The sequence below is a fragment of the Pseudorasbora parva genome, chromosome 23, assembly GCF_024679245.1.
Source record: "Pseudorasbora parva isolate DD20220531a chromosome 23, ASM2467924v1, whole genome shotgun sequence".
In the NCBI taxonomy this organism is placed as follows: Eukaryota; Metazoa; Chordata; class Actinopteri; order Cypriniformes; family Gobionidae; genus Pseudorasbora; species Pseudorasbora parva.
In genome coordinates, this window is record NC_090194.1 from 34,113,709 (window position 1) to 34,140,470 (window position 26,762).

Genomic DNA, 26,762 nt, shown 5'->3' on the forward strand with positions numbered 1-26,762 from the left:
TTTCTGCGCCCTTACCTCAGACTGCTGAGGATAAAGGGGTCTTTAAAATGTGTATGGCTGAATCAGAAATCGCCCCTATACCCTAAATAGGGCATTATTTGAGGGGACAGCCATTTGTAGTGGCGTCCAAAACCACAGTGGACATGTTTGAGTGTACTCACATGTTGCACCGCAATAACGGGTGTACAGCCGATGTACACACAACAGCTGTCCGACTTCACGCACTCGTTTTCATTCACTCCTTCAAGTGAACTGTAATAGTGGACAAACGTAGGGAATAGTGAATGAGGGTTAAGGGGCCAATTTCTGATTCAGCCTCTGTTTTGCGCGCCGTTTTCTTCAGTCTCTTCAATGCGCGTCTAAACATGTAGTGAGCATAGTAACGTAGCCGCACACCGGACTGAAGCTCATGGGCGCGTCTCAGGATCTCACACTGGACGCTCACACACTCGCAAGCTCAGCTGCACGATGTATTACATTTATATTATATTTCCCTCAAATCCTCCATGTACTTACTGATTTCACCCTGTGCTACAAGAGATACACTCATCGTGAAGTTCTTCTGTCAGGAGTCGATTCAAAACTGAGCTCGCTCGTAATGTGTGCGTCCGCTGTGAGATCCTGTCAACGCAACCGTGGCAACATAGGAAAAACGGTTCTACTGAGCTGCCTGATATAAATGTGATTATTTATTTATTTATTTTAAATCGCATTTGGCATTTAGTTATTTCAGTGTGTCAAACGGCTTCGCGGTCCGGATGGATGCATCTCGCGGTCCGGATCCGGACCGGAGTCCGCCAGTTGGCGACCCCTGCTCTAATACATCATCTCTCCTTTTTTTTGGTCCTTATCCTGCCCTGAATTCACCTTCCCCGTTTCTGTGCTTTCTTCCATGTTGTAATGGTAAACAGACTCTGTTCTGCTCTTGCGCTAGATTAAGGTGATGTGCATTCAGATCACACACTACAGTTCACATGTCGTGTCTTTTGCATGATCAAGTATCCAGTGACCCTAGAACTGCCTCTGACTATATATCATCTTGTCCTTTAGATTACCAGGCGAGGATCTGCAGAAGGAAGTATCTGGCATTGCTAGCAGAGGTACGGCGGCAGCGGCAAGCTCAGCGGGAGAAAGAGGAGCGCGAGGAGGAGGAGAGAAGACGACAGCAGATGGAGGAGGAGAGGAAAAGACGTCTGCAAGTGGAGCAGGAAAACCTGCGTAAGGACAGTTCTTTGACATCAGCATCGAAGCGGCTGTGAAAACACTGACGTGTGTTAAGGTCGTGTCTGTGTGTGTTTGCAGGACCAGCATCTACACCGGTACCCCTACCGAGAAAGAAAAAGCCAGAGCCCAGGCCTCGCTCTGTGCTGAATGTCAATCCAAAAGCGTCGCATCCGCCGCCTGTACCGCGGCCCCGCAGCAAGCTTTTTGAGGTGTGACATCCATTACTTTTTCAGTGAAATGCTACACCTGGATTTATGAGATTACCTCTTCAACCTACCAATTTAAAGATTATTTTCATGTCAAATCACATTTCTTGTCTGTATTAGAGCTTGATCATGTTACACGCCTCCTATTTGAAGTTTAAAGTTGACTTGAAACCAAAATTGACTTTAAACCATTTTTCTCGCATGTTAGTACCCTGTAAAATGGCACATTACAAAACTAAAATGGATTTTATTTGAGTTTTAGTTTAGTTAGAAATGTTGCTTTGGCAACTAGCTTTTACTTATTTTATTTGTTAGTAGTTATTTTATTTTAGGTAACCTAAGTGTTTTTTTGGGGGGTGCTTTGTATGGTTTTAGTTAACGATAATAACCCTGATTTTTAAATGTCATGCTCATTTTTTTGTAAATCTCATCTTTTATTCTATTTTCTGGACAGGCGACTCCGTTTGATAATGAGCTTAATGAGAACGTTCACCTGGAGGCTTCTCTGATGCTTCAGCCGATAGATGAAGAGCGAATTAAAGAGAAACACCTGAAAAAGACCAACACCATCCGCTGGTTCAAAGAGACGCAGGTCCGTAAGCTGACCAGAGATGGGATCTTCCCCAGCTGGTTCCACGGCATGATCACACGCAGGTCAGCATCAAATAAACTGAACATTAGTCCAATCAATTGTTGTAAAAAAAGAGAATATATGCATTATTTGCTGATTGTAACTTTGGTTTCTCAGACATGCAGAAGATCTCCTGATCGACAAACCACTCGGCTGCTTCTTGGTGCGTGTCGGTCAAAGCCGGGAGGGTTACACTTTGACCTTCAGGTACATGCTACTGGATGCCACGGCAAAACCAATTATATATGTCAAAATCAACTTACTAGTCAACCATTAAAGGTGCTTTTATTGTCTTTACACTTACATTGTATTCGGCTTATTTTGACCCAGAGACGATTTAGTTTTCCATGAAAATACTGGTTTAATGTTATCACATTGGACCAAAACTTATGAGACTACTTAAAGGGTTGGTTCACTCAAAAATGAAAATTCAGTGATTTATTACTTACCCTCATGTCGTCCAAACCTGTAAGATTAAGATTAAGATTTTTTTGATGAAATCTGCGAGCTCTCTGGCCCTCCATAGACAGCAAAACAACGGCCACTATCAAGGTCCAGACAGGTAGTAAAGACCTCAATAAAATAGTCCACGTGACTCCAGTGATTCAAATTTAATGTTATGAAGTGACAAGAACACTTTTTGTGCGCCAAAAAATAACGACTTTATACAACAATCAACATCATTATCTTACGCTATATGGTAGTAAACACAGTGCAGCTTGTGTGTGGATCAAGTTTTGCTTGAGTGATATTTTGTCCGGAAAAGACAAAAGAGATACTTTTAAATATTAAACTAAAACCACCAGTAGGTAAGTCACAGTCTTAATGAGCGAGTCATTAATTCAGTAACAAAGCAACTATCTGTATTTATAAATGAATCGTTGAATGATCCCATGATTTGTTCAAAGCTGCAGAATTGTTCACAAAACAGACGTGTGCTGTAGTTTGTTTGAACTATTGTTTCATTCATTAAATACTGACAGTACTGTGTTTAAAACGTGTTCTGTTTGTTGACCTGTTGTATAAAAATCAATGTCACGTTTGCAATCGTGTGGATATTTGGGAACAATTGGATTCTTGCTCGTTTTCAACATTAATTACAAGAACTCACACGGGTAAGTTTTTGTATCGAAGAACGTTCGAGTCTCAAGTCGATCTCTGTGTCTATATTTGTTCTTTCACAAAGGGGCATTGTCAAAAACGGCAGTAATTTAGCGTGATTTACATGCAATCGATATGCATGCTGCTTGTGTGGATGTAGTCAGATGCAATTTGACAGCAGAAGATGAGATCATTTGATTGGATTTTCTTTAAAAAAGGTTGAATTAAATGAACAGCAAAATTGTTTTATTATTATTATTTAATATTAGTGTAATGCAAGTCAATTGAAGGCAAGATGAACCCAAGTTGACCCAAGTGCAGTTTTTTTTTTAAACAAAAAGTGAAACCAGTACAAAGTAAACAACAAAATTATGACTTAACTTGTCAATGTCAGCTTTATTTATATAGCACCATTCAAACAACACAGGTTGACCAATGTGCTTTACAACATCTATACATAAAAGAAATAAAAATAATAGTAATGACAATACACATATTAATAATCATAATAAAAATATTCTCTATCTCCATCTCTATGTATTAATATCTATTTCAATCATAGGGATACGCCGTGGAAAACAAGTGTGTTTTAAGTTGTATTTTAAAAAAAAAAGTATGGAATCAGCATCCTTGACATTTATTGGTAAGCTATTCCAAAGTCTAGGTGCTACTGCCGCAAATGCACGATCCCCTTTCCGGCTTAATTTAGTCCTTGTAATTTTAAGCTAATTTTGAGTTGTTGATCTCAGTGTTCTTCCTGATTGATGTTTAATTAACAGGTCTGATAAATAAGATGGTGCAAGGCCATGCAGAGATTTGTATACAAGTAGAAGTAATTTAAAATCAATTCTGTATTGTACTGGGAGCCAATGTAAAGAGACTAGCGACGGAGTGATGTGTTCATGTTTTTTAATATTCATTAATAATCTCGCAGCAGAATTTTGGACCTTCTGCAGCCGTGCAATAGAGGCTTGACTAATTCCTTTATATAAAGAATTACAGTAGTCCAGTCTTGAAGATATAAGAGCGTGGATTGCAATAGCAATAACTTGATTGCAATAACTTGAACAGACTTGAACATGAAGCATGAACAGAAACTGGCCAACAGAGGGTTACATTGATCAAAGCTATACAAGAGACAATGGTAACATGAAGGCTATTTATACACAAGGACTAATGACAAGGAACACCTGTGAACAATGAACAATAGAGGCTATGCATTGACATCACATTCCCGCCAGAACACGCTCCCTCATCCGGACTGAGTGGCAGAAGAGCTGCTGCATGACTGTATTTAATAGGGAAAACTCGAGTAAACGATTATCAGTTTAAATTTACGGTTGGACTTTAGTAGTGTTAAGCCTAGTTCAGACTGCATGATTTTCAAACTCTTCGGGTCACTGCTCTATTCACACTGCATGACTATCTGGGGTAGCATTCAGTCACTGCTGTGTTCACACTGCACGATGAATCGACAACAGATGAGTTCACACTGCATGACTATACAGGAGGAACAATCCCCGACAACTCTCTCTCCGCTGTGCAAACTTCGTTTCCCAACTACAAGTGCGATGTGACGAGTAAACAACGCGAGATCACACGTGCATCAGACCAGCTTACTCACGCGAGATTTGGAATTATTAAAAATGATAAACTGCACAAAGTTTGCTTCAAATTGTCTGTGCGCTGATTTGTGGAGGAAAAGAAAAAAGATTATGGTGGAGGAAATTGTTGGAGAGAGATGGAGCAAGGATTGTGTTTTGCAAAGAGAGTTTGAGGTAAATAAATACTTTTGTAATGTGCTGCTGCTGTGGCTGGATGTGCAAATGTTTGGGGGTTTTTTTCTGTTTGAAAGATTTGTAAATTTATCTATTAAAATACTGAAATTCTGCTCTATAACTCCTCCCTAAACCCCCCACTGCCCTGTATTTCACTCTCTCATTGGCTGTCGGTCATCGCCAATGTTATTTTCAGTCAGAAACCAGTTCACACAGCAGGAGTTTCAATCGCGACAGGTCCAGATATTTAGCATGCCAAATATCTCGCGGGCGTCGGCGACTCGTCTGGGATTCTCTCTGATCGCGTCTTTGATCATTCACACCGCATTATTGTCACTCGCGTGCACGAGCACCAATTTGCCTATGATCTCGGGCTTTTGTCAGCGACTTCGCAAAACCTGTCGGCGAGTCAAAATCGGGCAGTGTGAACTAGGCTTTAATAACTTCATCCAGTGATCCATAGATATTGACATGCAGCCAGTGCTTTCTGACATTTATATGAGCCAAATTTCGACGCCGGGAAAATACATAAAGCAAATGTGCCTGTGAATGCTTTATATAAATACAGTATAGGTATTAAACATAAACATGAACCCATGTATGTGACAATTCAAATATTTTTTTTATTCATATAAAACATTTTATGTATGTTTGCTATTTTTTTAATATTACTAATAATGTTTTAAATATAAAATTTGTTTATATATAAATAATAATAATCAATAAAATATGGAATAATATTGATAATTTTATCATAAAATATAATTCTATAAATAATAATGAATACATATGGATAGTTTAGATGAATAGTAATGATAATTTATTATAATGTGCAAAAACTAAAATTATAATTTGTTTTGTGTTTAAAATTGTATTTATTATATATTATTATTTTTGTTGTTTGTTTGATTTGTTACGATTTCCTTTCTTAAATCGCAACAAAGGGAGACGCCACACAACAGCTGCATAAATAAAAATATTTATTATACTAAAGTAATATAAACTAATATAAATGCCTTCCCTCAGCCAATAACCTGTAACTCAGGATAAACAAACTGACGAAACAGTCACAGATTAATTATTGTTGCTAATTCGATCTATTTATTGAGAACATGTTGGTATTGGTTGTCTGTAACAGGGGTGCTGATCGCTGCCGTCACTACATGGTGGAGATGCAGAGCAATGGGAAGTATGTGATCCTCGGGGAGGACCGGGCTCATTCCTCTCTCACAGACCTGGTCCAGTACCACACTCAGGTGGGCATCAAGCCCTTCATGGAGCTGCTCACGGTGCCCTGTGGTCAGGTGAGTGCTCTTCACTCGTTTAAGGGCTTTCTAGAGTTCACACTTACAAATAATCAGATAGCAAATAGTATGCGGATTTGGCTTGCTGTCCGAGGAGAGGGCTCCGAGCTCTGTATTTGGCCTGAACCCAGAGTACTCCCCCCATATCTCTGGTTAAGGCGGGCATACACTGTGCGAATTTGGACACTCGGGAGGTCGTGAAAAATTGCAGACGCTACGAGTCAGTAAATTTGATAATCAAGATGCAGAGAAATATCTCACGACACGACTGCACTGCACGGCGAGCCGGCGGCGATCACATGATCTTTCGCGTTAAATACAGAGACTGGAACTTTCAATGTTGCTGCTATAGCTTCAGATACAAAAAATAAAAAAAAATATGTGTGCACATTATTTGTTGAAAAGCAGAGAACAGCAGCCATTCCTTTCAACAGAACCAACGAGAGAGAGAGAGAGAGAGAGAGAGAGAGAGAGAGAGAGAGAGAGAGAGAGAGAGAGAGAGAGAGAGAGAGAGAGAGAGAGAGAGAGAGAGAGAGAGAGAGAGAGAGAGAGAGAGAGAGAGAGAGAGAGAGAGAGAGAGAGAGAGAGAGAGAGAGAGAGACGGCTGTACGGTTGCAGCCACTGATCTATATGCTAATAATACTCATAGATCTAGCCTATGTGATGTAGTTGTGCATGATTTGGCAATAGGGGACAGCCAAACGCTGGTGAAAATCGGGCCGACTCCACAAATGTTTTAAACATGCTTTAAAATGGTCGGGAGGTGCTCATAATTTTATTATGAGCCCTCATTTATCAAAAGTGAGTACACCAAATTTCCATCGTACACCTTGCATACACCCAAACCCACGGTGACTTTGAGATTTATCAATATGGACGTTGGCGTACGGCACGCTCAAATCCTGCGCCAGCTCAGGAGGTGGTGTACGCACGTTTGAGTTAGTGCGAAAATCCACAGAAAAACAATTCCTAACACCACAAAACGCACTGACAAAGATATGCTATATTATGACCCACTGTAAAAAACAACAACATTTTAATTATAAACTTCAGTGTTTATTTTTGTCCAAGATGGACTTTAATGTTTAATTTGTGTGACTATACCAGGCACATGTACCAGGCAGATGATTTGTAGGCACATGTATTCCTCCAGTTGCGAGCCTGAGCGCTTTACCTGACGGCCCAAGGTTAGGCCCGGCAGCTGCGCACGCACTGGGACTGAAAATAATTCAGACTGACAAAATAATAAAAATGACCTTCTTCTTCTTTTAAATAATAATAATAAAATAAATAACGACATTCTTCTTCTTAAATAACAATAAGTGTGATTAATAATAAAAATCATCATAATAATAAGAAGAATCTTACAAATTTGTCATGTAATTATTAATGTGAATGAATCTTACTCCACATCACATCATCATCACTATCGTACACCCCAATATGTGCCGTGATACGAAATTAAATGCTAATTGTTTCAAAATGTGCTGTAAAATAATGCATTCTGATAATTTCTCATCCAAACAGCTTTAAACTGCTGGAGTGCGCTTCTCAACCCCCACACTATTAACAGTACTTGTAATTTGGGTCCATATTTTGTTTTTGTGAGCACCTTTAATCCCACTCTTTAAACTCCAAAATAAAACAATTTCGTTTTTTTCCACTTCCCTGGTGATGGTCTCGATGGGTGCGTCTCAATCAGCTCCCTAGTTCAGTAGTCAGGGCACTGATCAGGGAGTCAGCCCATTGACTTAATCATTGTCCTAATCAGTGCCCTGACTAGTGAGATGATTGAGACGCGCCCGATCTCCATGACAGAGAAGTTTCGCTTCTTTGCCGTCTTCCGTGTGTCCATGGCGTAAAATGAGGGCGTGGGGGAGGCGGAGACTTGAATATATAGGGGCGTGTTATTCTAATGACGATCGTTTTCAGCCGCGTCATTTATCAAGGGCAGGTATTGCGTACACCTGGATTGCAGAGGTGCGCACAGCTTCATAAATCAGGCGATGAGAGGAGTGTAAGCATAATATTACGCCAACATATATGCCCGTTTCTACGCAAGATTGATAAATGAGGGCCAATGTGCTCAGCTCGTTTCGTATTTCCTCTCACACGCTGCGAGCCACGACCATACGAAGATCCTCGATGACCATGGCATTTCTTCAGAGAGAGAAAAATGTCTGCGAGCTCGTACGACAAAAATCGCACGTGTACGCCCGGCTAGTAACCAAGTGAGTGTAAGGAAGATGGGGTGGTGGAGGGATGCTGGAAAACTGAACTTTGGTGAGTTGACTGGGTATTTATGTAGTCCTTCACTTGTGCTGATTGGGTAGTAATGTTGATTGCTGACAGCTGGTTTGAGTGACATGATGATTGGATGGATCATTTGAACATGTTCCTCTCGAACTTTGTTAATTAAAAACATAATTTTGTGACTGAGGTATAAAGAGGGAGTGTGGTTTGTGTGTCTACAGATGTGTGATCAGGAGCCTGACTATGAGGAGCTCAAAGCTTTTACATCATCATTGGCGGTGGAGAGCAGCACTGAGGAGTCGGATCAGGAGATGGACACAAGTTCAAATAAAGTGCACTTACAAATGCAGAGACTCTTCCTGCCCCCGGGAGGAAACTCAAATGTTGAGCCCCACAAACCCCCAGTGCTCAAGCGCATATCTGACCGACGCAGACGGGTCGAAGCGGCACAGGTGGAGCACAAGGATGAGGATCCGACACGTGAGAGCAGGCCGTTCCCTCGACTCTACCCATCCATACGTCTGGCCATGAGGGAAATCCAGCAGATCCAACAGGTACAAAGACACAAAACGTATAGAACAGGGACACTGTCACACCTTTTACTCCAGTGAATATTTCTCAGAGTAGATTTATATATTCTGTATTTGGTTTGCATACACATAAACCCCAAGCTATTACAACATTTGCACTTTATATATATATATATACACATATACATACATACATACATACATACATACATACACACACACACACACACGCGCACACACACGCGCACATGCATACACACACACACGCGCACACACGCGCACATGCATACACACACACACGCGCACACACACGCGCACATGCATACACACACACGCGCACATGCATGCATACATACATACATACATACATACATACATACATACATACATACACACACACGTGCACACACACGCGCACATGCATACATACATACATACATACATACATACATACACACACACACATGCACACATACATACATACATACACACACACACACATGCATACATACATACACACACATACATACACACACAAACACACATACATACATACATACACACACACACACACACACACACACACACACACACACACACACACACATACATACACACATACCTAAATACACACTATGTATATATATACATACTATGTATGTATGTGTGTATAATATAATTTTTTTAAATCTCTAAAAACTGTTGCACAATAAGTAAAAGGGCTAAATCTATGTGTGTGGATACATTTTTGCTTTGGAGAGTGATATTTTGTCACGAAAAGACCATAAATGTACATGAAAATTTAATTTCAGCAACACAATATGATGCTTTTAATTTACATTTTATAATTGTTGTAATAATAACAATAATAATTGTTATTATTATTATGTGTATTATTATTAATTTATATAAAAACGGCCTTTTCTGTATTTTATCAATATTCAAATATTATATTTATTCATATAAAAACAGTCACATTAATTTCTGTAGATTTTTTTTATTTGCATTAGTTTAGTTTTTTTTTAAATGTCTTCTATTTATTTTAGCACTTCAAGTTAAACTACACAAAAGTGATAAATGTTGCCGTGCAACTAACTAGTTATATTTTATTTAATTAATATTAATTTAGTTAATATTTTACTTATATTTTAATATAATTTTTTTGATAATAAAACATTTATATGATGATAACACTGATCTGTATAATCTTTCTTTGTTTTTTGTTTTGCTCAAGCTGGTGGGGTTCAAACAAAATTGCACAGTATTTCAATTGTTCGCAGTAAACTATTTTTCTGTCAGAAAACATGCCAGAAACGCCTCGTTTCTGTGCTGTAGGGCACATGCCACCTAGTTAGTGTGAGGTGAAGAGCCCGTGGATTGACATTTTGATGTGTTTGTTCTTGTTCGGACAAAAGTACATTGAACTTGGATGATTTTCATAACTCAAAATGTCAGAATTTTCACGGGCTGTGACATCATCCCTTTACATGTTGTTTCAAATCCCATGTTTTTTCCCAGCACTTCCAGCAGAGCCAAGAACAGATCCAAGTCCCCTCCGGCAAACCCTTAGGCTCATGGAAGAGGAAGGGTGAGCCCCAATCATTTAGTTTTTCCTTAACTCTTTTCTTTCATTTTTGAAACAAAAGATAATGCATCTCAAATGCCCTCCGGTGTGGTGACTGTAAATGTGCACCCGAACCGTATGCAGCTTTATACGATGCTGAGTGAGTGGAAAAAGCTCATTTTAGTTCATTATATGCTGACAATTTTTGCAGTTTGACAGCCATTATAAAACCAGTTTGGAATGTAGTTTTGAGTGAATTGATTTCTTTAATCAAACGCGTGTATTGTCTCTTTCTGTCTTTCAGATGCATGAAACTGTGGAGAATGAAACTGCAGATGTTCTTGATGCTGCTATCCATGATTTTTAAAAATATATATATAGTTTATGTAAATGTGTAATTTTAATTTTGTTACGCTGAAAAGTGTTTTGAAACATTTTTAACTTAATTCTTTTTGTTGGTTGTAATTTTATTTAATGTAAATTATGCTGTTTTTAGGTGATTGAATAAATGGATGTTTCATACACTACCGGTCTCTCTGTTTTTGAACGCTTGAAAGAAAATCTCTTGAGGGTGAATGAAGATGAGTCGTTCACCTTGAAGAGTTCAGTGTTTATTGTCACACGAGCATCATCTCATGCTCTGATAGGAGGAGCTTTAACGGCACTTATAAGAGCGATCAGAGTCTCAGATCTCGCAGGATTTTGGGGGAATCTCACTGATCTTCAGATGGATCTCAGAGTGCTCGCGATTTTACTGTCCATCACCTTCAGCGCCGCTCAAGGTAATAATTAGGGTTACTGCAAACCACACTCTTGTTATTCTTCAGATTAAGATTAATGATAGATAGTTTTGCAATACTGTTTGTTTGTTTGTTTATTTATATATATATATATATACACACACACATACACAAACATATGTGTATGTGAGTTTGTGTACATACTAACTATATATATATACATATACACACACACTGATACACACACTATTTTTCATGTATTTTATATTACATTAATATAATCTATTTTTACATTAAAAATGGTATATGCATTTGATTAAATAAATGTTCTATTATTTAATTAATAAATATGTCTGTGTGCAGATAGATAGATAGATAGATAGATATACATTTAAGATAAAACCAAAAAGGTTGTGTGTGTAAATTTGTGTATGAATGTATGTGTGTGTATAATGTGTGTGTGTGTGTGTGTGTGTATATATATATTTTTTATGTTATATATTATATATATATGTATATATATATATTTTTATATATATATATATGTATGTAATATAACTTTTTTTTTTTTTTTTACACTGCAGAAATGTATGTTTTGGAACAAATTACATTAATACCTCTGAAATATGCCACATTGAATATTGATGCATTTATGTCCGATTGCATATATGTGTTATTAGTGATAAATTGTGCTTTTGGTTTTGATTTTCAGGTGCCACACCCAAATGTTGTGTTGAAACGACTAAAAAGTTTCCGCTTGAAATTCTGCTGAAGGTCACGAAATACGACGTCCAGACGAGCCACGGAGTGTGTGCGATTGATGCCCTTGTGTGAGTTATTGATATTCTGTGTCTTCTGAATTATGATTTTTCTGAAGGGTCATTAAAGTAGAGTATAGCCCACGTGTCAATCATAAAACCTCCTGTTTCAGATTGCATGCCAATGACAAGAGATACTGTGCAACACCCAAGCTGGAGAGATTTCTGCAAATCATACAGAAGCAAAAAATGAGGAACACTCTTAAAAATGGCTCTGCTGTATGAATGGGATCAGCATCATAAACATGCAACAAAAAAACACAGAAAGATCCTTAAGGATGCATTTACTTTCTTCTGTAACACTTTATTTTAAGGTGACCTCATTACGTTACATGTACTTATTTGTGTAATGACACTATAAAAACATCACCTTAAAGGGATAGTTCACCCAAAAATGAAAATGTAATGTTTATCTGCTAACCCCCAGGATGGGGTGTATTTCTGAGAGCCACTATGAGAGTAAAAAACACTGACATACAAATCCATATTAAACCCTGCGGCTCATGGCGACACTTGAGGTGTTAAGACACAAAACAATCGGTTTCTGCGAGAAACCCAACAGTATTTTTGTTCCTCATATCAGACGAATCCCATCTAGTAAGACATCAAAGTGTCGCCACGAGCCACAGGGTTTAATATGAATTCGTATGACTGTTTTTTACTTTCATAGAAAACTACCCCATTGACATGCATTAACTGTTTGAGTTAAAAATCTTCATTTGTGTTCTCCTGAAGAAACAAACACACCTACATCTTGGATGCCTCGGGTTGGGTAAACAAATAAACATCACATTTTCATTTTTAAGTGAACTATCCCTTTAAAAAAGTGTAACCCTTTTTCTGTTTGCATGTTTATCTACATTAAGTAGATTGCCTTGCATGTGTAGTTACTTGAACACATTTAGTTTAATGCTTTTTAACTGTGCTTTCTAACAACAAAATAAAGATGTTTTTTCTGATATTTCTTATGCTTTAAAATATACTTTATGCTTTATCTATTAAAGGTCCACTATGTAGTATTTTTGCAGTAAAATATCCAAAAACCACTATGCCAGTGTTATATATTTTGTTCAGTTGAGTACCTACAATATCCCAAATGTTTCCAACTATTTGTAAATTGTGAGTAAATTGCTATTTTAACTAAGGAACGGGACGTTTCAGCAAAGCGTTTGAGGGAGTCGCCTGTCAATCGCCTCATATCTGCGCTACCCTCGGTTTCGGGTTTTATTTGGCAGGAGCGCTTTACTCTTAGCAGTGTGAACAACTGAACGCATGGAGTAACGTCAGAACATCATTTTCAACACACTTAAATGTATCTAATATGATAAACAGAGCTGCATTACCTCATAATCATAACCGGAAGAGCGGATCAGTGCAGGCGCCCGGCGAATGTGTCCCGTCATAATAAGAGTCCCAGTATTTGCGAGGCGTGTGTTTGTTTAACAATCGCTCCAGCAGCCGTGCTCAGCTCCACAACACTCGGTCCTGCTCTGCTCTGCTTCACACTACAGTAACGTTAATAACCGCATCCATTAACGTGATTTCTGCCAGAGTCCTATTTTCCACCGGCTGTGAGGTAAAGACCACATGTCCCAAGATGCTGCGCTCAAACGTTGCATCATCAAACTACGCATTTGTTTTGAATTGGCGCCCTCCAGTGGACGGAAAGTTGCATAGTGCACCTTTAAGTTTATAACACTTTGAATACGAGATGGGCACATTTTTATATATATATATATATATATATAAAATCTCAAATATCCGAAGCACAGTCTTTTGGTTCTTTAAAGTTCTTCCGCGTCATGCATGCAGTTTTCTTTGTAACTGCTAGACAGTGTACTTTAGAAGTACTTTTAATTCATTCATTTGAACTAATTAAACTTTATTGTTAAGTTTTTCCATGCATTGTGAATTTAATCTAAAAGAGCAGACAATAAGATACAAGGCATATTTTAATTTTTTTTTAAAAAGGAAAAAAAAAAAATTCACAGCACAGAGCGCATTAAATCAATGTCAAACCATTTCACAGTTTACGTCAGATGCGTTTACAGATGTTTGGCTTCCCCTTAAATATAATTATTGTTCAGAAGACTTTATGGACACAGAGTCTAAAGACAATGAACACTGACGAAACATCACTCAGGATCCAAGTTCTTAATAAAATGTGGTCCAGTTTTTAACCAACAGTTGACTAAATGTAAGCAAGAGAAGCCTTTTTAGATCACCACATCAGCTGTATTTCTCATTCATGCAGGTTCACATTCAGTGGCTTTATATGGATTGTTTGCAGATGTTTTTTCTGTATTTCACACACAGACATGTTATAGACTCTGCGCTGTGAGCTTTACATGAAGCAGAACCACTGAACGATCCATGTTACACTGCGAATGAGTCGAAATAACACACCACTCACACACACATCAACTACTTTGGTAAAAAAGGTCACTTTTGTTAATGAAGGCAGTTGAAACCCAATCAACAAACAAGTGAGTAGTAGTCAAGACATTTTTCATCCAGATATGAACTTCATATCACAGTCAAACACAACACTAATTAATTCCAAATAAATATGATTAAAAATAAATACACATACAAGTTGGCACATAAAACTGAATTACCTTTGCACTGGTAACCCTCAACTATAAAACCTTCCCATTACTAAGATTGGCACAGTGCTTTCTAGCTAGACTTAACTAATCACCGCTTTACTTCGTCATGAGGAGGTGAAGTCAAACTAACATTGGCATCAAGGAAAGTTACTTGATTGTCTTCTGACCGGTTATTGGATATGAACATATGTGATGAATATTAAATGACATTAAAGCAGAATTAGGGCTGGTCGGTATATCGAATATTAGCGATATCACGATAATTGATGACAGAATATTGTGACTATCAAATATTGTTAAGATTAATAAAAAATACTAAGTGGTCACTGGGTCTGCACATTTTGAATGTGGGTCGAAACAGTAGCTGATCTATCCAAATCAAGTTTCTTTTCTTTTTATTGGGGCAAAAGAAAATCTAAATGTTTTATGCTATAGCCACAAAAGAAGACAAAATATCGAGATCTATTATCTTTAAAATTTGGAAAGATAGAGATATCAAATCTTTAGGGATATTGCCCTGCTAAGCATCTGTTGCAAATGTCCAGAGAGTCAATCATTAACACACACACACACACACTGCTTATTCAAACACAAATGACTTTCTGAGCTTTCATTTGTTAGTGGCCCTTTCATGGATGTTTGTTCTCGATATACTGCTCTGGATTAGTCTGACAACACTCCTGCATAAAATAAAATTCAAATACATTTAAATAAATAAAAACCCCTCATTTATTATTACCGTTCAAAACTAAAATTACATTTAAAAAATAAAATCCCTTAAAATTAGGGGTGTGACATTACACTTATCTTACAAGTCATTGAGTTCACAAGAAGAGATATTATAACACTATTTTTAAGAAATCTTAAAAAGACAAAATACACCAATCAGGCATATCATTATGACAACAGACAGGTGAAGTGAATAACACTGATTATCTATCACGGCACCTGTTAGTGGGTGGGATATATTAGACAGCAAGTGAAAATTGTCCTCAAAGTTGATGTGTTAGAAGCAGGAAAAATGGACAAGCGTAAGAATTTGAGCGAGTTTGACAAGACTGGGTCAGAGCATCTCCAAAACTGCAGCTCTTGTGGGCTGTTCCCGGTTTGCAGTGGTCAGTATCTATCAAAAGTGCTCCAAGGAAGAAACAGTGGAGAACCGGCCACAGGGTCATGGGTGGCCAAGGCTCATTGATGCACATGAGGAGCGAAGGCTGAGACATGTGGTCAAATCAAACAGACGAGCTACTGGAGCTCAAATTGCTCAAGAAGTTAATGCTGGTTCTGATAGAAAGGTGTCAGAATACACAGAGCATCTCAGTTTGTTGCGTATGGGGCTGCGTAGCCGCAGACCAGTCAGGGTGCCCATGCTGACCCCTGACCCCACCATAGAAAGCACCAACAGTGGCACGTGAGCATCAGAACTGGACCACAGAGCAATGGAAGAAGGTGGCCTGGTCTGATGAATCACGTTTTCTTTTACATCACGTGGATGGCCGGGTGTGTGTGGCTTATCTGGGGAACACATGGCACCAGGATGCACTATGGGTAGAAGGCAAGCCGGTGGAGGCAGTGTGATGCTTTGGGCAATGTTCTGCTGGGACACCTTGGGTCCTCTATCCATTTGGATGTTACTTAGACACGTACCACCTACCTAAGCATTGTTGCAGACCATCTACACCCTTTCATGGAAACGGTATTCCCTGGTGGCTGTGGCTCTTTCAGCAGATAATGCTCCTGACACAAAGCACAAATGGTTCAGGAATGGTTTGAGGAGCACAACAACAAGTTTGAGGTGTTGATTTGGCCTCCGAATTCCCCAGATCTCAATCCAGTCGAGCATCTGTGGGATGTGCTGAACAAACAAGTCCGATCCATGGAGGCCCCACCTCGCAACTTACAGGACTTAAAGGATCTGCTGGTAAAATCTTGGTGCCAGATACCACAGCACACCTTCAGGGGTCTAGTGGAGTCCATGGCTCAATGGGTCAGGGCTGTTTTGGCAGCAAAAGGGAGGACCAAAACAACAGGTCATAATGTTATGCCTGATCAGTTTAAATGACTGAAAAATTAGTCATAATATAATTACCTTTCAATAATATAAAATTAAAATAATAAATAAGCAGATTTTATTTATTACCTTTCAAAACTAAACTGCCAAATAAAATATTTATTTTTATTTTGAAAGGAAATAATATTTATAGGTATTTTATTTTTTAAGTAGTATATTGAAGTTAATTTATGTCTTTATGGAACCATTCTATAATAAGATTACACAAAATCCCCTGAATTAAATTTCATTTCATAATTATATATTTCTGTAATTTGTGTGGTATTTAAGAAAGGTAATGGTCTATAAGGGGGGTTTATTTCAATTCCATTATAATTATTTTTAATATTCCTCTTTTTTCCCCAGTAATATTTAAAAAAAAAAAAAAAAATGGAACAAAAATCCCCTTAAATATTACCACCTTTCAAAAATAGAAGAAAATAAAATAATATGGGAGAAATATTTTAAAAAAGTATATTTAAGTAGAACTCGTCATTTACTCGCACTCCAGCAGCACGTTTACGGTGAGCGTCCGGCGTCTCAAACACATCCATATCACCGGATTCATGACAGACACGGGACCATTCATGGCCGTGGAGACTCCAAACCAAGGGTGCCAAGCTCAGTTCCTGGAAGGCCACAGCCCTGCAGAGTTTAGCTCCAACTCTGTTCCAACACGCATACCTCTAGTTTTCAAAGAAGCCTAAAGGACTTGATTAGCTGGATCAGGTGTTTAATTAGGGTTGACAGATTTCATGAAATGTTGATGTATGATATGCCAATTCGTATGCCATTTTGGCGTGCTATCAAGATGCATAATCGCTTTTTACCGTGTTTATCAACGCCGTTTCATTCACCACCCTACACTGCCCCTACCTCTTAACTTACCCATCACACACACACACACACACACACACACACACAGCCCCTAAACCTATCAATCACAAGAAACATTCTGCATTTTTACATTGTCAAAAAAACATAATTTAGTGTGTTTATGAATCCATTTACCTTGTGAACACACACACATAATGGTTTGTTTCAGAGTAGACATTCACGTGGAATCACACGGCGTAGACACACACGGAATCACACGGCATAGACACACGGATAGCTCAATACGTACAGATAACACGCCACTTGGCTTTAGAAAGTGGCGTGCATGTTCACACAAAGTCATGATGTAATGTTGGGGTTAAAGCTAAACTCTGCAGGGCTGTGGCCCTCCAGGAACTGTGTTTGACACTCCTGCTCTAAACCGTACATGTCGAGAAACAGCATCGGGATTGAAACTGCGGATACAGTGGTGGTGTTTGTATGGTTACTCCTCCAGCGCCTCCAGGAAATCCGCCACGGACTCCACCACATAATCGGGCACCCAGTCCTTGTGCTCCGGCGCCTCGCTGTCCCTGTATCTCTGCGCCTCCTCCAGCGTGGAGACGCCCGTGAGCGTGAGGACGGTGGACAGACCGCAGTTGCTGCCGAACAGAATGTCCGTCTCCAGGCGGTCGCCGACCATCAGCGAGCGTGCCGGATCCAGGTCAAACTGACTGGCGATGCATTCGTACATGAAGCGGCTGGGCTTCCCGATGACCGTGGCCTTCCTGCCGCTGGCCGTTTCCAGAGCGGCCGTGAGACTCCCAGAACCTGCCCAGGAGATTTCACACATCATTCACTGCCCCAACAGGTATTGTAGATCACTGAATGACCAGCACAATGAAACAGTGCATGACCTTCTAGACTCATCTAACCCCAAACAACAGATCTGCTCATGCTCGATAATATTTCAGGCAGGATTACGCTTCAAATGATCTTCTTTTAGATGTGTTCTCAGCAGGTTTTGTTCCATCACATTTCACTCCACAATCCAGAGAAAGAGAAACTTGGAACGTTACTTGCAGTTTTACAAACTTTCTGACCAATAGTTTTCCATGACCTTTCCAATCATTTATTATGCCTGAGTGAGGGCTTGATTTATGCAAATCTTTCTAATAATAAATGTAACCTTACAGTGGATTTCTATTATTGTGTATATTTTTAAGGCTTCCTTAACTGCGAGAAGGCAATAATTTAAGAGATTATTTGCATTGTGTATTTTAATGACAATTAAGCACATTTACACCTAAAACTATTATAATTTAAATTATACCTTTTTTTTAAGATGATTTTAAAAAAAGAAAAAAAAAGTATTATTTATTCATCACTTTACAGAAATTAGACTTTTGGTGGAGAAATTGTTTAAAATCTTAGTCCTAAATATTATATACATGTGTATATATGTATATGTTTTTTTATTTTTTTATTACAGTTTCAATTTGAAATGCACAATATATCAACTACCATATCGATATCCACAGATATATGTGCATTTTATCGTTATCGGCCCAATAGGAAAATTTGGCTGATGTTTCCTAAGCTGAGACAGATGCTGGTGGTTGGTTGGTTTTCAGATGGATGGTTCAACCAGCAGATGGTTTTCAATTTTTAAAAAATATGATTTGAATCACATCAAAAAATGTTCAGAGGAACATGTGCATCACAAGTCTGTTATATAGACTACATAAAACAATAATCAGAGCATAATTGTATGCTTGGGACATGGCTTTCCATAATGGTATACAATTTTGGATTTAGATCTATCGGCCAATATATCGTCGGTTATTGGCTTTCAAATGTAAAGAATTATTGGTTATCGTGTCGGCCAAAAATTTCATTTCAGTGCATCCCTTGTTTCCATGATTTTATTTCTAACAACATACCTAGTACTTAAGAACGGAACATAAGTGAACATTTTTCTATTGATTATAGAAATGTCTTATTAGTCCTAAAATAGGCTTTATTTTCCTAATACAAAAACTTTTTGGAAATTATAGTTCATAGTTGAGATAATACATAGCTAGAGTAACAGCAAAGATACAACACAAAAAGAGAGGTTAAACTTTATTTTAAGGTGTCATTGATAGCGAGCATGATTATTATATTTTAGTACTGTGTAATAATAATTAACATGTACTTACAATAGGGTTTGGTTTAGATACTTGTAATTATGCATAATTTACTGTTATTACAATGGCAAGTACATGTAACACATGTAAAAAGACACTGTAAAGTGTTACCAAAAGATTATATATATATATAGTGCTGTCTGTCAAACGATTAATGGCATCCAAAATAAAAGTTTAAATAAAATAACAGTTTTCTTAAATATATACATGATGCATGCGTGTATTTATAGTAATTATACACACACTATGTAAATAAAACTTGTTTTGGAGGCCATTAATCGTTTGACAGCACTAATTTTGGGATATTGTGGAATATAATAATGATAACTATAACTATGAGACTTGTGAGGTGAAATGTGACCTGAACAGAACATGTATCACGTAATGCACATCTGATTTGAATCATTAGTATAAAGCAGGGGTCCCCAATCTCGGTCCTGTTGGGCTACTGTCAACCCCGATCAACACACCTGAAACAGCTAATCAATGTTATAAGGCCTATAAAGGCATTGATTAGCTGTTTCAGGTGTGTTTGATTGGGGTTGGAGCTAAACTCTTCAGGACAGTGGCCCTCCAGGACTGAGATTGGGGACCCCTGGTATAAAGCTTCACTGAACATCAAACACTAGTCCTTACCCGGGGTGATCCTGCCTCCTCTCAGCGGGTGCCAGGGGTCCGGGTCGGTGGCCAGAAACAGACACTCAGAGTTCATCAGGTAGCAGCTGGCTTTGGCCAGCTTCATGAAGGTGAAGTTCTCATCATATCCCACCAACACAGCCTTGACATCCGGATCCAGAGGGCAGTTGTAGATGCTGGTGCCTGGCTCCCGGTCGGCGGCTTCATCCTCCTCCAGCACGGGCACCCCGGCGTCCTGCAGCTCCTTCATCACCCCGCCGCAGCCGATCACAAACACTTTCCCCTGCACCCGCGCCACATCGCGCAGGTACGCGGCGGAGCAGTACGCCGAGCTGAAGATCTCCTCCTCGGCCACGTCCGTGAAGCCCAGGCGGCTGAACTTCTGCACGTAGTTTTCCCGCGGCCTGGTGCAGTTGTTGGTGACGAAGAACACCCGTTTGCCCCGTTGCTTGAGCAGACTGACCACCTCCGGTGCCCCGGTCACGGCCGCTTCTCCGTTCCAGATCACGCCGTCGCAGTCGAACAGCACATTGTGCTTCGAGTCCAGCAGGTCTCGGATCTGAGCGCCGCGGAGCGTCACGCAGCCCCTGCTGCCACCCACCGCACCTGCCATTCTGCTGGCTTGAGATCCTATGGTGGAAAGGGACGAGCTGCGTCCGTTTGATTTAAAACGCGCTAACGATCACGTACGTTAACCGACGGTCAGTGAAATGAACGCAGGACCGAACTAGAGCGGTTCACCAGCACGTCCATCTCTGCCGTTGCTGCAGACGCCTGGTGACGGACCAATCACATTCTAAGTATGTCGGAAAGGGCACGCCCATTCCCCATATGTCCTCCAATCAGAAAGCGAGACGCAACATAGAGCGCGCTGATTTAAGTGGGCGGGGCTTAGTGGCCTAGAGGTTATCTTCAATTGGCCAGGTACGATGGGTCCAGTTAATATTTTTCTCATTTACAGCTTTACTACATTTTTTGTTTATTTAAATGGGGACCGTACAAAAACCTGTTTCAAGCAGTGTACATAGAGAAAATATAGCATATGCTAATTTACACCTCAGGTCCCTATAAAGGCTTTTCTATTAAAAAAAACAAAAACAAAAAACAACCCTGCTTAAATTAGGTTAACACTTTTAACTCGTATACCCATACATACATATACATGCCTAAAACGTGTGTGTGTTCAAGAGGCCCTTAGAATACAGGTAGAACTGGAGTTTGCCCTTTCTGCACTAGTAAGATAACACTTTGTTACAAAGAGCACCAAGCAGTGACTGACAGATATGTCAGCAATTAAATGTATGTCTATATCTAAAGCACTTCACACAAAAAATGAATACGTGACATTTGAGAGTTCATATACACTTAATATTTTATTTAGTTTTTATAATCGCCCAGGTCTCCCAAATGCTAGGTGGCGGTAGTGTAATGTAGGGATCTGATTCATTTTTAGCGAATCGGTTCGTTTCAGTGAACCGGTTCACAAAAAAATCCTGGCATGGTATTTATTGAATGTGTTATTTTGGCAGTGAGGAAATGAGTAGTTTAATATCACAGGTTAGTATCATATTCTTAAATACTTGGGTCATGTTAAATGTTCTTCATAAGAATCGAGAACTTTATAGCTTTGCGAATCGGTTCAAATGAATCATCAATAAACAACTCATTAGTGAATCGGACCTCACTAGTGCGCTGCAGAACACGCTTGAAAACTATTTCACATGCAGCTCTGATGTAGATGAATATGATTAAAGCTCTTTTTAAAGCGTTTGCGGTCCGATGGAAATCCTACAGGCACAGATTTGTCCCCTGGATAGCTTTAAACCTTCAGAAAAACGAGAGGTATAGTTGAGTTCTGCTTCAGGTTTGCTCAACACTAGCCCTGCTCACGATCACAGAGTGTTTGTTTATTTTCCCAGAACTCTTCGGCAGGTGACGGATCGATCCCAGGACAAGTTCCTTCAGGATGAGGATGTGTCCGAATCTCTCGAGTGTTTATTCACTGAACTCCTGAAAAATGACCTGAAGAATCAGAGTGAACTGCTCCGGTTACTCCCGAGCTCTAAACGGCATGTTTACAGTAATGCAGGTATTGAAACACATTCTGCTGCTGCTCCCTGTACGGTGATGTTGAACACTCTGGGCTTTGTGGTTGAGCGGAAGCGCAGCTCTCTGGAGTTCGCGGGAACCGGTGTGTTTATCACGCGAGGACACGCGCCGAGAGGAAGTGTCGTAGCGATGTATCCAGGTATTTTTTATATGACGTCACCTGTCAATGGAACGCTTCAGTTCAGATCTCATGCTAATAATAACCGTTATAAACATACAGTACCGGTCAAAAGTTTGGAAACTATTTTTAATGTTTTTTTAAAAGAAGTCTCTTTTGCTCACCAAGGCTGCATTTATGTGATTAAAAAATACAGGGGGAAAAACATTAATATTCTTAAAATATTATTACAATTTCAAACTTTTTGAGAATTTTTTTTTACTTTTAACCATAGGCTTTTAACATGTAATTTATTTCTGTTATCGAAGCTGTATTTTCAGCGTCATTACTCCAGTCTTCAGTGTCACATGATCCTTCAGAAGAAATCATTCTGAGATGATGATTTAATGCTCAGGTGACATTTATGATTATTATTAGTGTTGAAACGGTTGTCCTGCTTACTTTTTTATATTTGATACTTTTTTCAGAATTCTTTGATAAATAAAAAGTTAAAGGTGCACTATGCAGCTTTTGTCCACTGGAGGGCGCCTATGCAAAACAAATGCGTAGTTTGATGACGCCAAGTTTGAGCGCAGCATCTTGGGAGATGTGGTCTTCTCATCACAGCCGGTGAAAAATAGGGCTCGGGCAGAAATCATGTTCATGGATGCGGTTATTAACGTTACTGTAGTCTAAAGCAGAGCAGGACCGAGTGTAATGTACCTGAGCAAAGCTGCTGGAGCAATTGTTAAACAAATACCCGCCTTGCGAATACCGGGACTTTTATTATGACGGGACGGAACTCATTCGCCGGGCGCCTGCACAGATCCGCTCTTCCGGTTATGATTTTGAGGTAATGGAGCTCTGTTTATCATATTAGATACATTTAAGTGTGTTTAAAACGATGTTATGACGTTACTCCATGCGTTCAGTTGTTCACACTGCTAAGAGTAAAGCGCTCCTGCCAAATAAAAGCAGAAACCGAGGGTAGCGCAGATATGACGCAATTGACAGGCGACTCCCTCAAATGCAATGCTGCAACGTCCCGTTCCTTAGTTAAAATAGCAATTTTCTCACAATTTACAAATAGTTGGAAACTTCTGGGATATTGTAGGTACTCAACTGAACAAAATATATAACACCGGCCTAGTGGTTTTTGGATATTTTACTGCAAAAATACTACATAGTTCACCTTTAAAAAGAACAGCATTCATTTATATATGTATATCCTCGACCCATCTTCAATGCTCTAACTGAGGGAAGGAGGATGTTCCCCAAAATCTCGCAATACATGGCCCTGGTCATCCTCTCCTTAATACAGTGCAGTCGCCCTGTCCCATGTGCAGAAAAACACCCCCACAGCATGATGCTGCCACCCCCATGCTTCACAGTAGGGATCATGTTCTTAGGGTAGAACTCATTCTTCTTCCTCCAAACATCTTTAGTGCAATTATGACCAAAAAGTTCTATTTTGGTCTCATCTGACCGTGTGTGTGTGTGTGTGTGAATATTGGACGGACAAAAGAAAAAAGTCTTGTTTAAAAGTATGTATATAGTTTATTTTGTGCTTTGGCAAAATACATTGCTTACGGCAATACTTTTTCATTATTTGGATGAGTTTAATCTTACACGCCACCACGAGGATGCAGGCAGAAGAAACGTGAGTAATAACAGCATGGTGAGACAGGTATGGAAAGCCAAGAGGGCCAAATACACAAGAAACATGTTAAAATTCACTTGTTTTGGCCCTCTTGGCTTTCCATATAATATGGAAGCCTGTTTCTGCCACTAAATAAATATAAGACATGTAATTGTGACTTTATCTCAGAATTCTGACTGTTTTTCCTCACAATTGCGAGTTTTAAAGCCAGATTTCTGAGATATAAACTCACAATTGTGTGATAGTCACAATTCTGACAGAAAAAAAGTCAGAATTGTGACTTTATATCATGCAGTTGTGAGTTTATATCTCAGAAATCTGGCTTTAAAACTCGCAATTGTGAGGAAAAACAGTCAGAATTCTGAGATAAAAAGTTGCAATTACTCTTCATTTTTTTTATTTAGTGGCGGAAATAGACTTCCATACATATATCATATATAGATCTATAATATTTGAGTGAAAGACAACATTTAAAACATCAAACAAAATTATGTATTTGATCTTTTTACTTTACTTTTTTATGTGTAACCTATCATTTTTTTCAGTCAGTGATAGTAAATCAGTTTTCTGTAGTGGTCAATACACAATTTCTCTTTTCAAATAATATATCAATAATATTCTATACAATTTCGTACTTATGATCATGTCTTATTATTCTAGTTCTGTCCTGAGGTTTTCCTCTATAAATATCTGAATGTAATCTAATCGTATCATTTACTTCTGTCTGGTCTGATAATGAGTTTAAGATCAATATTAATGTTGGTTATATTTGTCTGTCAGTCTGTTCTTCATAAGAGTTATGTTATGATGTTTTTCTTCCACAGGAACCATCTATGAGGCAGATGAGCCGGTGTTTTTTCAGTCCATCAGAAATCCATTTGTATTTAGATGCATAGATGGTGTTTTGATTGATGGCAATGACAAAGCCTTGTCCAAGATAGTGTACCGGTGAGCATCATCATCATCATCATCATCATTCTGCTAGCTTAAAGGGGTCCTATTCTGCTTTTTTTCATGCTCATCTACAAAAGCTCCTCTAGCAGGAGTTCTTCTCTATATCGGTGTCAGTGTTTCTGTACCCATTGTAGTCTTGAGTTTTCTTCCAGGAATGAACACGTCACAATATTCCTCATTTAAATAACTCAACCGCAGAATAAAGGGGCGGGGCCTGGTTGAGTTCGTTAGTAGTGTGTTCAAACTGGCGGTTATGGTAAGGGGCGGGACATTTCCCACACTCGCTCAATGCTAGACCAATCACAACACACTGCTCCAGCTGACCAATCAGAGCAGTGTGCTTTCAGAAGGAGGGGCTTCATAGACAGGAACTAAACAGCGTTACTGGCAGACTGGGAAGAAAGGAGCTGTAATAATGGAGCATATGAGGGAATAATATTTAAGCAGGAAAACCTGTTCAAGTAGAGGTAAAAAAAATCAAGGCTTTTAAAGAGCATAATAGATCCCCTTTAACGCTTCCACAGTGCATTAGGAATCACAAATCAAATGTGTTGACTGATGACAGGTCGTGTAGTGGGCGGGACAGGTTAGGGCCCTTCCGTTTGAGTGACAGCTCCTGGTTGACGACGGCTCATCCTGTGAACCCTCTCGCAGTGGGACAGTACGTCAACAACTGCTCTAATGGTCAGTCAGGCTGAACAATTCACCGCTTCACTGTCCAGTTATAAAGGGAAATATCTTTGAGAATAATCTGTGTTGTCATCCACAGAGAGAGCTGCGAATGTTTGCTATCAGGAATTTGACGTGCCGGATAGATTTCCTCTGGAGCTCCGGCAGTTCCTGCCTAATGTGAAATACAGAGCAGACACTCAAAGGCAAGACCGATTTCATGAGCTGCTGTCATTAGGACATTCTGACCGTTTCCTAATTGAATCTCACTTTCTATTTCAGACGTTTGCGCTGCGTAGTGCTTGTTTCACTGAGAGATATTAATCGTGGTGAAGAACTGTTCTCCAACTACTACACAATTGTGCATTAAAAGGATTTTTGCATATTTATTATCTGTGTGTAATATATATTTATAAAAAAGTCCACTATTTTGCATCAATCTGTTTTCTTTATTTCTATGGGTTGCTTTTCCATTGTTTTAATAAATTTTTTACTGCAAAAACAAACAAAACTGTTTGAGGCTAAACATTATAGAAAAGTTATGTTAACAAAAATGCATTAGTAAATGTTCCAAACATTAATGCAGGTAACTGTGACCTAATTTTAAAGCATTTAAAATCAGCTTTAATTTTTAAGTCTTTAATAAAGTTTAGTGCATAAGAAACAAGGGTGTGCGACAAGGGTCAGAAAGCAACCAGGACTCCGGCCAAAAATGCCCTAATTCTTTTTTAAATCGGCAATTAATAATTAATAGGTCTGTTATCAAAAATATTTGCTTTATACGTTAGCAAAAACGTCCCCTGAAATTTCCAGGGCAAAAATCT

At 39.0% G+C, this 26,762-nt stretch overlaps 4 protein-coding genes across 6 annotated transcripts in view; 3 read left to right on the forward strand and 1 right to left on the reverse strand.

Annotated features, from left to right (window-relative positions):
- LOC137062722 (myosin-IIIb) overlaps positions 1 to 11,115 on the forward strand; it is a 60,387-nt gene extending 49,272 nt beyond the window's left edge. Inside the window, exons 23-30 of the mRNA XM_067433616.1 lie at positions 1,051 to 1,218; positions 1,303 to 1,433; positions 1,885 to 2,084; positions 2,179 to 2,268; positions 6,079 to 6,244; positions 8,719 to 9,051; positions 10,546 to 10,615; positions 10,896 to 11,115. Coding sequence (XP_067289717.1) covers positions 1,051 to 1,218; positions 1,303 to 1,433; positions 1,885 to 2,084; positions 2,179 to 2,268; positions 6,079 to 6,244; positions 8,719 to 9,051; positions 10,546 to 10,615; positions 10,896 to 10,903 — 1,166 coding nt within the window. The 3' untranslated portion in view covers positions 10,904 to 11,115. The remainder of the gene's footprint in view (positions 1 to 1,050; positions 1,219 to 1,302; positions 1,434 to 1,884; positions 2,085 to 2,178; positions 2,269 to 6,078; positions 6,245 to 8,718; positions 9,052 to 10,545; positions 10,616 to 10,895) is intronic.
- ccl27b (chemokine (C-C motif) ligand 27b) lies at positions 11,096 to 13,835 on the forward strand. Its single transcript, XM_067433617.1, has 3 exons — positions 11,096 to 11,373; positions 12,044 to 12,161; positions 12,263 to 13,835. Exons 1-3 carry the CDS (start codon positions 11,100 to 11,102, stop codon positions 12,372 to 12,374), a joined length of 504 nt encoding a protein of 167 aa, XP_067289718.1. The 5' UTR covers positions 11,096 to 11,099; the 3' UTR covers positions 12,375 to 13,835.
- Positions 13,836 to 14,088: 253 nt separating this feature from the next.
- On the reverse strand, positions 14,089 to 21,076 carry pdxp (pyridoxal (pyridoxine, vitamin B6) phosphatase). Its single transcript, XM_067432785.1, has 2 exons — positions 20,450 to 21,076; positions 14,089 to 18,455 (listed from the first exon to the last, which is right to left on the reverse strand). The coding sequence occupies exons 1-2, from the start codon at positions 21,060 to 21,062 to the stop codon at positions 18,130 to 18,132; spliced, it is 939 nt and encodes a 312-aa protein (XP_067288886.1). The 5' UTR covers positions 21,063 to 21,076; the 3' UTR covers positions 14,089 to 18,129.
- A 32-nt stretch (positions 21,077 to 21,108) lies between these two features.
- On the forward strand, positions 21,109 to 26,327 carry setd9 (SET domain containing 9). 3 transcript variants are annotated; one of them, XM_067432789.1, is made up of 6 exons: positions 21,109 to 21,249; positions 22,369 to 22,697; positions 25,140 to 25,263; positions 25,835 to 25,953; positions 26,039 to 26,144; positions 26,221 to 26,327. In XM_067432789.1, the coding sequence occupies exons 2-6, from the start codon at positions 22,577 to 22,579 to the stop codon at positions 26,306 to 26,308; spliced, it is 558 nt and encodes a 185-aa protein (XP_067288890.1). In that variant the 5' UTR covers positions 21,109 to 21,249; positions 22,369 to 22,576; the 3' UTR covers positions 26,309 to 26,327. The 3 variants fall into 3 exon arrangements, with proteins under 3 accessions (XP_067288890.1, XP_067288889.1, XP_067288887.1); XM_067432788.1 differs by having other exon boundaries at positions 21,233 to 21,373; XM_067432786.1 differs by lacking the exon at positions 21,109 to 21,249 and adding an exon at positions 21,407 to 22,291.
- Positions 26,328 to 26,762: the final 435 nt, after the last annotated feature.

Bases quoted from the DNA above. Each gene is read 5' to 3' on its own strand.
- ccl27b (XM_067433617.1), top strand. From the start codon at position 11,100: ATGGATGTTTCATACACTACCGGTCTCTCTGTTTTTGAACGCTTGAAA. The intron at 11,374-12,043 runs GTAATAATTAGG...TTTGATTTTCAG, and splicing joins CACCTTCAGCGCCGCTCAAG to GTGCCACACCCAAATGTTGT. The intron at 12,162-12,262 runs GTGAGTTATTGA...CTCCTGTTTCAG, and splicing joins TGTGCGATTGATGCCCTTGT to ATTGCATGCCAATGACAAGA.
- pdxp (XM_067432785.1), bottom strand. From the start codon at position 21,062: ATGGCAGGTGCGGTGGGTGGCAGCAGGGGCTGCGTGACGCTCCGCGGC. The intron at 18,456-20,449 runs GTAAGGACTAGT...TCTCCTGGGCAG, and splicing joins AGGAGGCAGGATCACCCCGG to GTTCTGGGAGTCTCACGGCC.
- setd9 (XM_067432786.1), top strand. From the start codon at position 22,188: ATGAATATGATTAAAGCTCTTTTTAAAGCGTTTGCGGTCCGATGGAAA. The intron at 22,292-22,368 runs GTATAGTTGAGT...TTATTTTCCCAG, and splicing joins AACCTTCAGAAAAACGAGAG to AACTCTTCGGCAGGTGACGG. The intron at 26,145-26,220 runs GCAAGACCGATT...TTTCTATTTCAG, and splicing joins TACAGAGCAGACACTCAAAG to ACGTTTGCGCTGCGTAGTGC.